At 42.4% G+C, this 16,197-nt stretch overlaps 3 protein-coding genes across 4 annotated transcripts in view; 1 reads left to right on the top strand and 2 right to left on the bottom strand.

Annotated features, from left to right (window-relative positions):
- Positions 1–864: 864 nt before the first annotated feature.
- Positions 865–5,749, top strand: LOC139379862 (C-X-C chemokine receptor type 3-like). Of its 2 annotated transcripts, XM_071122504.1 has the most exons (4): positions 914–934; positions 3,933–3,951; positions 4,176–4,331; positions 4,515–5,749. In XM_071122504.1, the coding sequence occupies exons 2-4, from the start codon at positions 3,949–3,951 to the stop codon at positions 5,247–5,249; spliced, it is 894 nt and encodes a 297-aa protein (XP_070978605.1). In that variant the 5' UTR covers positions 914–934; positions 3,933–3,948; the 3' UTR covers positions 5,250–5,749. The 2 variants fall into 2 exon arrangements, with proteins under 2 accessions (XP_070978604.1, XP_070978605.1); XM_071122503.1 differs by having other exon boundaries at positions 865–934; positions 3,933–4,331.
- Positions 5,750–8,244: 2,495 nt separating this feature from the next.
- Positions 8,245–12,332, bottom strand: LOC139379846 (C-X-C chemokine receptor type 3-like). Its single transcript, XM_071122502.1, has 3 exons — positions 12,023–12,332; positions 10,948–11,307; positions 8,245–10,483 (listed from the first exon to the last, which is right to left on the bottom strand). Exons 2-3 carry the CDS (start codon positions 11,299–11,301, stop codon positions 9,713–9,715), a joined length of 1,125 nt encoding a protein of 374 aa, XP_070978603.1. The 5' UTR covers positions 11,302–11,307; positions 12,023–12,332; the 3' UTR covers positions 8,245–9,712.
- A 1,862-nt stretch (positions 12,333–14,194) lies between these two features.
- LOC139419207 (C-X-C chemokine receptor type 1-like) overlaps positions 14,195–16,197 on the bottom strand; it is a 2,785-nt gene continuing 782 nt past the window's right edge. The window contains exon 2 of the mRNA XM_071169192.1: positions 14,195–16,038. Coding sequence (XP_071025293.1) covers positions 15,262–16,038 — 777 coding nt within the window. The 3' untranslated portion in view covers positions 14,195–15,261. The remainder of the gene's footprint in view (positions 16,039–16,197) is intronic.

The raw sequence follows: 16,197 nt of genomic DNA, 5'->3' as shown, positions 1-16,197 counted from the left end.
TACCTGTACATAACCATCTGATCATTTATCACTCCAGTGTTAATCTGCATAATTGTAATTATTTGCCTACCTTCTCATGCCTTTTGCACACAATGTATATATAGACTCCCCTTTTTTCTACTGTGTTATTGACTTGTTAATTGTTTACTCCATGTGTAACTCTGTGTTGTCTGTTCACACTGCTATGCCTTATCTTGGCCAGGTCACAGTTGTAAATGAGAACTTGTTCTCAACTAGCCTACCTGGTTAAATAAAGGTGAAATAAAAAAAATAAAATAAAAAAATGACAGCGAGTTGGGAGTGTTCGTTTCATTTGGAATAAGATTAGATTTTCATATTTACCACTGTAGCAGTACAAAATTGCATCTTAAACAAATTGGACAATGGTTAAATTAGCTGTAATTACTTAGAAACCCCCCAAAGTTTGACTTTTGTTGCATTTAAGGCTGCTTATCTCTCATTCAAGGGGGTGTAGTCCCCCGTAATTCACACTCTGGGATAGGTGGAGTCTGTTCAGTGTGACTGTGGTTAATTGTGCCAACCTCAGCACAGGATCTTATCATATCTTATCATTCTTCACCTTTGTGGTAGAATGTGCAAGCCAACAGCGTTTATTTTTTTTAAATTCTCATCTCTCTTCTTTTTGTTATGGTGTTCAACAATGTGTTTTAATTAATAACACATTCGTTACAAACAACAGGAAAACAAGCCATACGGAATATAATGAATACAAACTAATGCTCATTCACAGATAAATCTGATACAAATCAGTGATCAACATTGGGCCTGTAGACGTATTACATATTTCCTCTCTTGGTTCCTCCCAATTTACTGAACATAGCAGTTCTGTTTGACATCATGCTCACAACAGCGCCAGCCCATCATCTCTGTGGAAACTGATTAACAGACTGCATCAATACCATTCAAAGGCATGGTAAGTGTCCCTATACACACATATTTCAACTGCATATACAGAATAATCACTATCATATTGAATAACAACATTGATTTTGTACCAATGGGTACAGGTTTATTTTATTTGTCTATTTATAACAAATAAAATAAGTTGGTGGCATTAATGGTATTATAAGCAATTTTATATTACTTGTCACAATGCACATTGTTAATAACAATAGGCTTTCAATTATTTAAATGCACTGAAAAAAAATTATACATTTGAGTCAGAACTAAGAAAAGCACCTTAACATTAATTGTAGGTGTGAAGGGTCTTTGAATGAGTCAAATTGAATCGTCTGAAATGACAGAATCTCGACAGATGATTTTATGATACCAAAACCCATAAATTATTGACATTTGACAACTCCGATAGGGCTTTAGTGTCCCCACATCACATTTAGCATGTTTCACAGGTGCAGTGCAGGGTATAGAATATGTGTGAAAAGAAAGACAGTATCCACACATTTTGTTCAGATGTTCAGATGTTCCACAATAACACACCAATATTTTGACTCACAGTTGCATTATTGGGGTGCATCTGAAAATGCTGTGACTATATTCTCCTTCTTCTCATAGTATGTTTTGGACATCTAACCCCTTTTAAACATTGTGTGAGTTACAGACTTCTGGGTTGTACCATTAGATTTGTTTATAGATAGATACCAACCATTAACAAGGGTTGAGTGGCATTTGTGAGACATGGGTGGATCCCTGGTCTTGTTACAAAAATGTATGTAAAAGCTATCTATGAAAAACTGAAACTCTCACAAACACACACATGTAACATGTTTTGCTCTATGACGCTCACAAGCTACACAAGAGTCGTTAAAACAGAAGGGGTTCTTCTACATAGAAGATCATAGTGAATCCCAGGACATAGTGTCTATAATACTGTAATAAGCTAACATAGTTGCTGTGACAACTCTGAACTCCACACAGTTGTCACTGACTAGTTGGATATTAATTTCCCAGCAAACATTCTGTACTTACAGCATTCATATACATTCATTTTTCATGTGTTTTTTGTGTGTTTTTTTTGCTTTAGCAGAGTTTAAACATGTGTTTGTGTAATTGTTTATGTCAAATAGTTTTGTGTTGTACTTACAGCCCTGGTTGTCCTGAAAATAAAATGTTCAAACATTTAATTGTGAGGCAAATTATAAGGGCTGGACATGCAGATAAAAGTCCATTTTTGTTGGGGTCTCTGGACTGATAGGGTTAACTGAAGACGATGTTGGCGATGAAACTACAGAAAGGCATTCATATCCAATGGAAGAGAAGCAAAGTGGGCCGCTTTCCCAAACTTTGGTTCTGCCCTGTTCAGACTCCACCATCCATGCTCGCATCGCCCAACGGTCCCCTCGCCCACTTCCCTTCATTGAAAATGTATGGGGCTCCGCTTGTGTTATGTGGAAATGCACTATAATGGCTGTTGATACCTAGCACTACCTGGCCTGCTTGCTAGCACCAAAATGAGGGCGAAGCTAGTGTGGCTATGCAAATGATTGTGTTATGTGTAAATTCACTGCAAGGCAATCAGATCAAGTGTTAACCAGTGATAGTGACACCTGCATAGCTGTTGTTTTGGTGGTGTTCAAATCAAGTCAAATTGTATTGGTCACATGCAATGTTAATGCGAGTGTAGCGAAATGCTTGCTCTTGTAGTTCCGACTATGCAGTAATATCTAACAAATTCACAACAACTACCTTATACACACACATGGTGTAGAATACAGCATTGTAATGAAACAGTAGGGAGCAGGTCTCGAACCCTCGAGGTCCGGTGCGCTATTGACTGTGCCACAAATGCATGCGTTTATAAACCCAAGGTCGTTACACTACTCCCTCCTTTCAAAGAACGCGTCCTCGCGCTAGCTTGTGCGTCTTACAGGAACGCGCTCAACGGGCAAGCACACGCACTGTCGTGGATGCAAGGTCTGATCACTTCTGACACCAATGTAATGAAACAGCAGGGAGCAGGTCTCGAACCCTCGACCTTCTAGCCCGAGGTCCGGCGCGCTATCGCCTGTGCAAAAGCATGCTCATCCGGCAGTCTTATAACCCCAGGGTCGTTGCAGTATATACATATGAGATGAGTAATGTAGGATATGTAAACATGATGAAAGTGTCGTTATTTATAGTGACTAGTGATCCATTTATTAAGTCTGTTTATTTAAGTGGACAGAGATTTGAGTCTGTATGTTGGCAGCAACGATGGCTATCTCAGTGATGGCTGAGATAGAAGCTGTTTTTCAGCCTCTCGGTCCCAGCTTTGATGCACCTGTACTGACTTCGCCTTCTGGATGATAGCGGGGTGAACAGGCAGTGGCACGGGTGGTTGTTGTCCTTGATGATCTTTTTGGCCTTCCTGTGACATCGGGTGCTGTCGGTGTCCTGGAGGGCAGGTAGTTTGCTCCCGGTGATGCGTTGTGAAGACCGCACTAACCTCTGGAGAGCCTTGTGGTTGAGGGCGGTGCAATTTCCGTACCAGGCGGTGATAAAGCCCGACAGGATGCCCTCGATTGTGCATCTGTAAAAGTTTCTTCAGCCTCCTTCTTCAGTAGATGTACCTTATTTTTGGCGTTTATCCCAAAACCCCATTTCTTTCCCCATTAATTTCCCGCTGTTGCGCCTTCTTCACCACGCTGTCTGTGTGGGTGGACCATTTCAGTTTGTCCGTGACGTGTATGCCGAGGAACTTTAAACTTACCACCTTCTCCACTACTGTCCCGTCGATGTGGATGGCGGGGTGCTCCCTCTGCTGTTCTTACTTTGTCTCTTCCATAGTAATGGCCGTCTTTTTGTAAGCACTAACTCACACATATATCATACTAAAGCCACATAAATCCTACTGGTGAAACACTCCAGGAAAAACAATACTTTTGGCACTTTTTCTGACATTGTGTTTTACTCACTTACCGTGAAGCCTAAGTCAAACCTAATGTAAAACTGAATTTATTCTGTTTCCTTTACAGGATTCTCTCATGGCCAATGGTGAGAAATTTACAATTAACATATCTGTCAGTGACCTCGAATATTATTATGACAAGGAGTATAGTAACTACACCGATACCAGTGACACGTGCTGTTCAGCTGGGGAGGTGTGCAGCTTGGAGGAGGGTATGAGTTTTGATGCTGTGTTCCTGCCTGTGTTCTACTCCCTGACACTGGTTCTGGGGCTGCTGGGTAACGGGTTGGTCCTGTTGGTTCTGGTCCAGAGGAGGCGGGGCTGGAGCGTGACGGACACCTTCATCCTGCACCTCTGTGTGGCTGACATCCTGCTACTCCTCACTCTGCCCCTCTGGGCTGCTCAGGCAGCTGAGGAATGGAGCTTCGGGACCCCCCTCTGCAAGATCACTGGAGCCATATTCACAGTAAGGGGGGTGGAGGGTAGAGGCTGGTCTGGGAAGCAAGAGTATACTTCTCTGTAATAACACATAAATAAACTGCAACAAAATTGTTATCAAGATACCCAATTACAGCAGTAGTCTTTGTCTGAACCTTGTAAAAGTTGTATAACAGTCATGTTTCCCTCTGTCTCGGTGTCTCTGTCTCAGATCAACTTTTACTGTGGCATCTTCCTGCTGGCCTGCATCAGTCTGGACCGCTACCTGTCCGTGGTCCACGCAGTCCAGATGTACTCTCGCAGAAAGCCCTGGATGGTGCAGGCCAGCTGCCTGTCCGTGTGGCTCCTCTCCATCCTCCTCTCCATCCCTGACTGGCACTTCCTGGAGTCTGTGATGGACACCAGACGAGACAAACAAGAGTGTGTCCACAACTACCCGTCTCTCTCCCAGTCTGGGTTTGACTGGCGCCTGGCCTCCCGCCTGCTCTACCATACAGTGGGCTTCCTCCTCCCATCTGCCGTGCTGCTCTTCTGCTACTCCTGCATCCTGCTGCGGCTGCAGAGTGGCTCCCAGGGCCTCCAGAAGCAGAGGGCTGTCCGGGTCATCCTGGCCCTGGTGCTGGTCTTCTTCCTCTGCTGGACGCCCTACAACATCACCCTAATGGTGGACACCCTCTACTCCAACAACACCCTGGAGGTCAACTGCGAGAGCCATAAAGCCCTGGACATCTCCCTGACGGCCACCTCCTCTCTGGGCTACCTGCACTGCAGCCTCAACCCTGTGCTCTACTCCTTCGTGGGGGTGAAGTTCCGGCACCACCTGCTGGACATGCTGAGGTCCCTGGGCTGCAAGCTGAAGAGTGGAGTCAGGCTGCAGACTGCCAGCCGGAGGAGCTCCATGTGGTCTGAGTCTGGAGACACCTCCCACACCTCTGCCATCTATTAAGGACTTATCTCTCTATCCCAAGGTCTCCCAAACTATGTCCTAAGGACCCCAAATGGTGCATGTTTTGTTTTTTACCCTAGCACTACACATCTGATACAAATAATCAGCTAATCGTCAAGCTATGATAATGTGAATCAGCTGTGTAGCGTTAGGGCAAAAACCAAAACGTGCACCCCTTGGTATCCCGAGGACCGAGTTTAGGAAACACTGCTCTATCCTGTTGCTCTTGAGTTGTTGTTGACTCAAAAAGTGGATTATCAATGTGACCTTTAGCCTACTCCAACTTCCCCTCCAGCAGATTTGGACTGGAGGAAAGGTTGTTAGATCCGCACTGTTTCACCATCATCTTTTCCCAATAGAGCAGACTCAGAAAACTAATTATTTTGTAGAATTATTGCCTATTAAAGAAACTCTTTGTAAATAATGGGGCCTATAATGAAGTTACACATAAGTAAATCAGTTGTACACAACTAAAAAATAATAAAGTGATTACAAAATTACATACATTTTTTTAGAGTATGAACAATATCTTATGAGTTTTAAGCTTGTCATTTATAATTTTACTTACCTGCTTTATGTTTTGTTATTAAATGATAACTGGCATATGTGCTCTGTTATAGTTAATGCATTTGTTATTACTGACACATGCAATGATTTGATGTATATTTTTTCATTACAAAAATGCACAGTATCCTATGACAGGTTACAATTTCAAGGAACCATAGTGAAATACTGAATAAAGTTTTATTCTTTATACTATCATTCAGAATCTCTGTCTTTTAATGGTTGGTTAATAGATGTCTGTACACCAAAAACGAAAACCCCTACAGGAAGCCAGACCCAGATCAGCAGAGATTTAGCCACACCACCAACAAGGGCCTGTTCAGGATGATTGAACATCAAAGAACAATCATAAACATGTATGATTGTCTGGCATGTAGAATGGGGAATTGTGTCAGCTCTATACATTACACTTCTATCTATAAACATTCTGAACATTTCACCTCACTAAACACAACACTGTAGGCCTGCTGGTAGCCTAGCAGTTAAGAGTGTTGCACCGGTAACCGGAAGGTCGCTGGTTTGAATCTCTGTGGAGACTAGGTTCAAAAAAAAATTGTCAGATGTACCCTTGAGCAAGGCACATAACCCTAATTACTCTGGAAAAGAGTGTCTGCAAAAAGATAACATAATTACCCAAATTCTCTGTGATTTCAGCTGAAAAATACATACTTTTACTGTGGCAGGAAGCCAAGTAAAGCTTACCAACATGGGGTGACAAAGCTTTGTACCAAAGGGCTTTGCACACAATAAAAAAAATATATAACACAGGAGTGAAGAACGATATGAGAAGTCACCACCCAAGATGACGAAGAGACAGTCTGCCTCTCTTCCTGTCCCTTCTCTGCTTTACTACAGCATCTGTGCACCTAAATGTTTATTCTAGAAGGACATACAGTAGCAACAAAAACGTTCACTTGTTCCATTCAAGAGCTTCATAAGCACTTCAGCCTTTAGTTAGCTTTACTTAATCATCAACAATATTGAGTGACAAGACTTAAATGGACAGCATCACTCAGTCCAACTGAACAGCTTGCCTCTACCACCTTTTAGCAAGAAGAGAAAAGTATAATCAACTTTAGCTGATACAGGAAGAGAAACAGGAAGCAGGTCATATCTTGAGTTTGGTGTGTTGCTGCTACTGCCACATGATTTCTCTGTCCTCCATATCTCATAGAAAACAAGTGGTGAAATATCACACAGTGAAACAAAACCAAAACATGTATGGTCATAATTGAAAACAGGAAGGAGGAAAAGTGGTTAAAATTGTGTTTTGTGCTAAAAAAATTGGAAACCAGACATTCAGCTTAACCAAAATACAAATAGGGTCAAGTTCTGTCATGAATATTCCATGTCAGTTCTTCTGTACCATTCCATGTCAGTTCTTCTGTACCATTCCATGTCAGTTCTTCTGTACCATTCCATGTCAGTTCTTCTGTACCATTCCATGTCAGTTCTTCTGTACCATTCCATGTCAGTTCTTCTGTACCATTCCATGTCAGTTCTTCTGTACCATTCCATGTCAGTTCTTCTGTACCATTTCATGTCAGTTCTTCTGTACCATTCCATGTCAGTTCTTCTGTACCATTCCATGTCAAATTTGTTCTGTATCACAGGTACAGTACCAGTACAAAGTTTGTACACACCTACTCAATCAAGGGTTTTTCTATATTTTTACTATTTTCTACATTATATATATATTATATTTACTATTTTCTACAATTATATTGTATAATAATATTAGTGAAGACTTCAAAACTATGACATTTTGATTAGTTTAACACTTTTTTGCTTACTACATGATTCCATATGTGCTATTTCATAGTTTTGGTCTATTCACTATTATTCTACAATGTAGACAATTATAACACATTTAGAAAAACCTTTGAATGAGTAGGTGTGTCCAAACTTGACAGTTTCAGGATATTTTTTTACAACTCATTTACATTACATAATCTGGTCAAAAATAGCCCATTGTATTTAAAAGACATGTATTGACTTGTATGATAATGTTTAGCATTGAAAACAAAGGATTAGTGCGTCACGCACCATGCAACCCTAAAAACATCTCTCTTTCTCACTACAGTCCTCTCTTAGTAAAATAAATAGTGGAGTATTCAGATGGATATCGATTAACCATGGCTGTGTGTGTCATCAGGCCTGCCAAGGGCCTAAACAGCCTGTTGCAACAAATAAATTAACTCAAGCCTGGGATTCCTGGGACAGAGTGGGAAACCCTGTCTCATCCTGCTGTCAGACACGTTAAAACCAGTCAAAAGAAAGGGTAAAAACAACATCGGGCTTCCCCAGAGTGGGTCAATTTACAGGATATTGTGACACCGACTTGAGGAAATCAAAAGTGAAACAATTGTTGTAAAAAGGGAAAAATACTCTTATTCATTAATTATACACAGTAATGGAATAATACAATAACAGGATATACTTGTTTAATATAACATTATAGTTACACAATAGAACAGTAACATATACAAGTCCTACTAAAACTTTTATATTCTGTGAGAAAAGTTTGGGATTTCTTCATACAGATAATTATGAATGAATCGTGAATAATATTGAGTGAGAAAATTACAGATATATAAATATCATACTCAGAAATATCAGAAATATCATGCAGAAAATCCTATGCTCCCCTGTTATTGGTAATGGCGAGAGGTTAGCATGTCTTGGGGGCATGATCTGTAACTTTCTTACTCATCATTAATCACGATTGATTCAGGATTATCCGTAATCATGGTAGCCACTTTAATATAGAAGAAAACACATTCTATTATTATTTATAATAAAAGTGACTCCAGAATGAAACAATACAATATTTATCATTAATTTCTATTGGGCACAAAATAATCTGAAACAAAACCAAAACAAACTGCAAACGCATCCAACAAGTTTGTAGAGTCACATGCTTGATGTAATCATTGCGTGCTAGAATTATGGGACCAAACACTAAACTTTTGACTAAACGTAATACACTAAAGTGAATTGGTCCAAATACTTATGACACCTTCTAATAGGGGGACTAGATACATAAAGTGCATTCATTTCTAAACAGTGAAACTGTCACGTTCTGACCTTAGTTCCTTTGTTATGTCTTTGTTTTAGTATGGTCATGGCTGAGTTGGGTCGGTTGTCTATGTTCATTTTTCTATAATTTGGGATTTCTGTGTTCGGCCTAGCATGGTTCTCAATCAGAGGCAGCTGTCAGTCGTTGTCCCTGATTGAGAATCATACTTAGGTAGCCTGGGTTTCACTTTTGGGTGTGTTTGTTTTCCATGTGAGTGTTTGGTCCACACGGTACTGTTTTGGGTTTTGTATATTCACGTCATCGTTTGTTGTTTTGTTCGAGTGTTCTATTGTCTTTATTAAAAAACATTATGGACACTTACCACGCTTCGCATTGGTCCTCCGATCCTTCTCGCTACTCCTCCTCAGAAAAGGAGGAGGAGAACCGTTACAAAAACAGAAACGTATGAAAACACCCTCAAATAAAAGGTGACATGATGTACCATCGCCTAATATAAAACATTTGATTTCAAATCCCAAATGCTGGAGTATAGAGCCAAATAAAAGTTTGTAGGTTTGAATAATTAATGCATGAATCTTTCCAACAGATTCTACAGAGCCGGACGACATCGATAGGTAAAACAAAACGTGAAGATCAGACAACCCACTGACTTTATACGAATATACATTTAGTCTGAGCGTTATCCATTAAAGTGCAATTCAAAGAAAGCAGTCCTCATAAGGGGCTTTCTACTATGCATGTCTTTCTCTCATGACCCAGGTTACGGTCACCCACCAGTCCCCAGACCCATGACCCATACAACTTCCCCCCAAGACAGGAAGACATACTATATTAGTCATTAGGATCCTCTTCCTACCCATCAGCTCTGGGTGGACTGTACCTGTCCCATGGTTGTCATTGGGTTCAACGTCCCCATCTCTTCTGCTTGGTCAGGTGAGTCTTCAACCACACCTGAATCCCATAGTGAGAGTTTCGGATCGTTCTGCACCCCCTCAACACACCCCACCATATCCAGTCGCCGGAAGTTTCTACACAGTCCGAGATGGAGCACTGGGTTGAGGCAAGCGTGCAGGCAGGCTAGAGCGAACGTAACCACCAGACTGTTCTCGAGAGCTGTCCTCCCGTTCTCACAGGACCCAGAAACAGGCTCCCCAGGCCTCCCCTGAAAGGTGTCCACCATTAAGGTGATGTTGTAGGGAGTCCAGCAGAGGAAGAAGACCAGCACCAACACCAGGATGACCTGAACAGCCCTCTGCTTCTGGAGGCCCTGGGAGCTGCGCTGCAGCTGCAGCAGGATGCAAGAGTAGCAGAAGAGCAGCACGGCAGATGGGAGGAGGAAGCCCACTGTATGGTAGAGCAGGCGGGAGACCAGACGCCAGTCAAACCCAGACTGGGAGAGAGACGGGTAGTTGTGGACACACTCTTGTTTGTCTCGTCTGGTGTCCCTCACAGACTCCAGGAAGAGCCCGTCTGGGATGGAGAGGAGGATGGAGAGGAGCCACACGGACAGGCAGCTGGCCTGCACCATCCAGGGCTTCCTGCGAGAGTACATCTGGACTGCGTGGACCACGGACAGGTAGCGGTCCAGAATGATGCAGGCCAGCAGGAAGATGCTACAGTAAAAGTTGATCTGAGGAGAGAGAGAGAGAGAGAGAGAGAGAGAGAGAGAGAGAGAGAGAGAGAGAGAGAGAGAGAGAGAGAGAGATAATCTCGAGAAAGCTCTTAGCTGGAATGAACATTAAGATGAAACAGCTGTGTTCCTCTTCGGTACTTCCTCTTTTCCCAGAAATATTGACAGTTTATTATTGGACTCAGAGGAAGAGCCCCTTAAGAGTACATTAAACCTGATCTGGATTGAATGATGCATTGAAAGTGTATCCGATGACTTAATAGGATGCAAAAACCCTTCCTCCCCTTCCTATCCAACACTACCCAGCCCTCGGATTTCACAGCACTAGAACCCCCCATCATATACCACACTACTCCACACTAGTCCTTTACCCCCTCTCCCCATTCCCAACCCCCAGTTCATGTGTTCATACAGATATATACACTTGCTAGACCAGTCCCCCCCTACCCCCCACAAGTCCTTACTGTGAACATGGCTCCAGTGATCTTGCAGAGGGGGGTCCCGAAGCTCCATTCCCCAGTGGCCTGAACAGCCCAGAGGGGCAGGGTGACCAGCAGCAGGGTGTCGGCCAAGCCCAGGTGCAGGATGAAGGTGTCCGTCACGCTCCAGCTCCGCCTCCTCTGGACCAGAACCACCAGAACCAGCACGTTACCCACTAGCCCCAGGACCAGCGTCAGGGAGTAGAGCATTGGGAGGAACACCGTGCCAAAACGCACTCCAACGCCATCTTCAGGGGAGCATTCCTCTTTATAAACATAGTCCCCATCGTAGTTATAGGTGCTATTCTCTAGAAATATCCCTCCCAGGTCCAAATCCATGTCTGTCTGTAGAGAAGTCGAGAATCAGTTTATCGTTTGGGTAGTACAGATCAATCTATTGGGTTTAAGACAAAAACAATGCGAGCAGAATGTGTGTTGGCGAGGACAACAATTTCCTTTTTCACCAAGTTACACCTAGAGAGATCTGTCTTTAGTCTCCGGTCCTCTGCTCTAACACTGACAAGTTGTGTGAGAAAGAGGTATCCCCTGAAGTGTCTCATCTGACAAGGGCCAGAACATATTATATTATCGCTGCTCACATGATTTCCATGTAACCAGACTAGGCAACACTACACACAGCATAGTAAGAGAGGAAAGTACAGTTCCCCTTAAGGGGGATGTCCACTGCACTACAGACCATCTGACTGGTGCCATTGACACACTATGGGAGCTTGTCTCGTTGTGCTCGAACCACACTCTCTAACCTCTCTGTAGGTATTCTATACTTATCAGATTTTCTGTTAAATCAGAAAGACTGGTGAGAGATGGCAAGAGAGAGGGGGAGACAGAGAGAAAGCAAGAGAGACAGAGAGAGAGAGAGAAGACTTGTCCTGGGAAATTTGGATGCACAGACATATGCACAAGCACACACAGGAATTCAAATAGCATGAAAGACATAAGCGGAGTAAAGAGAACTTGTGAAGGACAAAGACCACAGACGAGGAGAAAAGAGAAAACAACATAGACAGTAGAAGGGGTTTGAAATGAGAAATGTACTTACCACATAAACCGTGTTCTGTAGTTAAATAAACGTTCAACTAAAAATAAAAATAGCCGATCATTCAGTAGTCCCAGTAGCATTGGAGAGACTGGAGACAAACACTGCTCTGTTTGCTTACACTATAAATAGAGAACATACCGTTTGTTTGAATGGCTGCATTCCCTGAGCAGGAAAGAGAGAGGACAAATTGAACTAACAGTTCACACAAAACAAAAGTGAAGGAGGTCAATGGGATGATGTACGACTTTTAGAAGAGAGGAAGTATAGTCATTTCAGTCCTCCATTCTCACGGTAAGCAGAGTTGTACAGTACACATGTCACACACCCAGAGAACCAGCGCCAGTATTTTTGGAGCTTTACAGAAGAGAGGTAATTCATACCTCAGCTGCCGGTTGTCCGTCAATAACACGTACTTGGCAGGGCTTACGCTAACAAAAGCAGTGATGTGCGCAGTGTGAACACCGTCGCGAGCCGGTGAGAGTGGATTTGTCAGAATGTATTGTGTCGATGTTGCAGCCTGGTCTCATAGACAAGACTTAACATAGTAAACGTAAATCCGGATCCAGGACACTTAAATTAGTATCATATGTTATGTTTGGGATGGTAACACAAGACAGATGGTTACTTAAGGAAACAATGAAAGTATGGTGGTTGGTCGGGGTTGGTGTATAATGGGAACGTCTAGCAACCCAAAGGTTGTGAATTCAAATCTCATTATGGACAAATGTAGCATTTTAGTTAATTAGCAACTTTTCAAATACATACTACTTTTAAACTACTTTGCAACTACTTAGCATGTTAGCTAACGCTTCCCCTAACCATAGCCTTTTTAGCTAACCCTTCCCCTAACCTTAACCCTTTAATCTAACTCCTAAACTTAACCCTAACCTCAAGGCTAGCTAAGAAAGGGCAAGCTAGCTAACATTAGCCACCTAGCTAGAATTCGTAACACATCATACATTTTGCAAATTCATAAAATAAACATTTTGCAGATTCGTAACATATTTTACGTTTTGCAAATTCATAACAATATAGCAATTTTAATTTGTAACATATCTCACGAAATGTGCGATGGACACCCACATATTAATACATACCATACTAAACGTAACATATCATAATAAATTGAGCGTCCCAGATTTAAATACAGAGTAATACAAAATGCTCTGAGACCAGGTTGGGCCATAAGGTATATAATACATAATAATTATGTATGCATAACCATGTTGCTTTTTGTAAGCTAATCTTGTGTCTTCAGATCAGTGAAGGAGGAAAGGAGATGAGATTAGAGCAGGAGGTGTCCTTATTCTAAACTATTGAGATGGACATGCACCACAAATTTAATATAACTGAAGCACTATTCTGTCAGACGCAGTGTAGCACAACTGCTGCTGGTGTAGCCTAGAATATGCATGCAAACTAGAAGTCTCCAACACCTCTTGTTTGGACCTTGGCTCTCATATGAAAAAGAGCAGTGCCTAACAATACAGAAGCGGATGAACATTTCCCTCTAGGTAATCGCAGCTGCTGAAACCAGCAATATATCTCCTTCTCCATCTCTCCCCACCTCCTTCATTTCTGTTTGCTCTTATCTTACCTTCTCCCACAGTTTCATCTGGTTGACAATGCCTACTACAGTCCTCTCTTAGTAAAACAAACAGTGGTGTATTCAGACGGATATTGAGGACACAGACCCGTGAAAAGGGAGCAGGTCACAAAGAGGAATATTACTGTCTCCCTCTCCCACCACATCTGACCAATGATGTCACTAACCATGGCTGTGTGTGTCATCAGGCCTGCCAAAGGCCTAAACAGCCTGTTGCAACAAATAAATTAACTCAAGCCTGGGATTCCTGGGACAGAGTGGGAAACCCTGTCTCATGCTGCTGTCAGACACGTTAAAACCAGTCAAAAGAAAGGGTAAAAACAACATCGGGCTTCCCCAGAGTGGGTCAATTTACAGGATATTGTGACACCGACTTGAGGAAATCAAAAGTGAAACAATTGTTGTAAAAAGGTAAAAATACTCTTATTCATTAATTATACACAGTAATGGAATAATACAATAACAGGATATACTTGTTTAATATAACATTATAGTTACACAATAGAACAGTAACATATACAAGTCCTACTAAAAATGTAATATTCTGTGAGCAAATGTTGGGATTTCTTCATACAGATAATTATGAATGAATCGTGAATAATATTGAGTGAGAAAGTTACAGATATATAAATATCATATTCCTAAGAAAATCCTATGCTCCCCTGTTATTGGTAATGGTGAGAGGTTAGCATGTCTTGGGGGCATGATCTTTGTGCATCTGTAACTTTCTTACTCATCATTAATCACGATTGATTCAGGATTATCCGTAATCATGGTAGCCACTTTAATATAGAAGAAAACACATTCTATTCTTATTGATAATAAAAGTGACTCCAAAATGACACAATACAATATTTACCATTAATTTATATTCGGCACAAAATAATCTGAAACACAACAAAAACAAACTGCAAACGCATCCAACACGTTTGTAGTCACATGCTTGATGTAATCATTGCGTGCTAGAATTATGGGACCAAATACTCAACTTTTGACTAAATTTAACACACTAAAGTGAATTGGTCCAAATACTTATGACACCTTCTAATAGGGGGACTAGATACATAAAGTGCATTCATTTCTAAACAGTAAAACAGAAACGTATGAAAACACCCTCAAATAAAAGGTGACATGCTGTACCATCGCCTAATACAAAACATTTGATTTCAAATCCAAAATGCTGGAGTATAGAGCCAAATAAAATGGTTTAGCTTCACATTCCAAATAAATATGTAGGATGTATGTGTCTGCTGAGAACATTGTTTACTCTAAAATCCATTACATTCAGTGAAGTGCTCTGTAAAAATAATAATACAATAGATATAGGTTTCAATAATTAATGCATGAATCTTTCCAACAGATTCTACAGAGCCGGACGACATCGATAGGTAAAACAAAACGTGAAGATCAGACAACCCACTGACTTTATACGAATATACATTTAGTCTGAGCGTTATCCATTAAAGTGCAATTCAAAGAAAGCAGTCCTCATAAGGGGCTTTCTACTATGCATGTCTTTCTCTCATGACCCAGGTTACGGTCATCCACCAGTCCCCAGACCCATGACCCATACAACTTCCCCTCAAGGCAGGAAGACATACTATATTAGTCATTAGGATCCTCTTCCTACCCATCAGCTCTGGGTGGACTGTACCTGTCCCATGGTTGTCATTGGGTTCAACGTCCCCATCTCCCCTGCTTGGTCAGGTGAGTCTTCAACCACACCTGAATCCCATAGCGAGAGTTTCGGATCGTTCTGCACCCCCTCAACACACCTCACCATATCCAGCACGCGTCGCCGGAAGTTTCTACACAGTCCGAGATGGAGCACTGGGTTGAGGCAAGCGTGCAGGCAGGCTAGAGCGAACGTAACCACCAGACTGTTCTCCAGAGCTGTCCTCCCGTTCTCACAGGACCCAGAAACAGGCTCCCCAGGCCTCCCCTGAAAGGTGTCCACCATTAAGGTGATGTTGTAGGGCGTCCAGCAGAGGAAGAAGACCAGCACCAGGGCCAGGATGACCCGGACGGCCCTCTGCTTCTGGAGGCCCTGGGAGCCGCGCTGCAGCTGCAACAGGATGCAGGAGTAGCAGAAGAACAGCACGGCAGATGGGAGGAGGAAGCCCACTGTATGGTAGAGCAGGAGGGAGACCAGATGCCAGTCAAACCCAGACTGGGAGGGAGACGGGTAGTTTTGGACACACTCCTGTTTGTCTCGTCTGGTGTCCCTCACAGACTCCAGGAAGTGCCCGTCTGGGATGGAGAGGAGGATGGAGAGGAGCCACACGGACAGGCAGCTGGCCTGCACCATCCAGGGCTTCCTGCGAGAGTACATCTGGACTGCGTGGACCACGGACAGGTAGCGGTCCAGAATGATGCAGGCCAGCAGGAAGATGCTACAGTAAAAGTTGATCTGAGGAGGGAGAGAGAGAGAGAGAGAGAGAGAGAGAGAGAGAGAGAGAGAGAGAGAGAGAGAGAGAGAGATAAACTCGAGAAAGCTCTTAGCTGGAATGAACATTAGGATGAAACAACTGTGTTCCTCCTCTGTACTTTCTCTTTTCAAAGAAATATT

This window comes from Oncorhynchus clarkii, chromosome 2 (assembly GCF_045791955.1).
Source record: "Oncorhynchus clarkii lewisi isolate Uvic-CL-2024 chromosome 2, UVic_Ocla_1.0, whole genome shotgun sequence".
Taxonomy (NCBI): domain Eukaryota; kingdom Metazoa; phylum Chordata; class Actinopteri; order Salmoniformes; family Salmonidae; genus Oncorhynchus; species Oncorhynchus clarkii.
The sequence above is the reverse complement of the archived record's forward strand: the minus strand, read 5'-3'. Positions and strand labels throughout refer to the sequence as shown.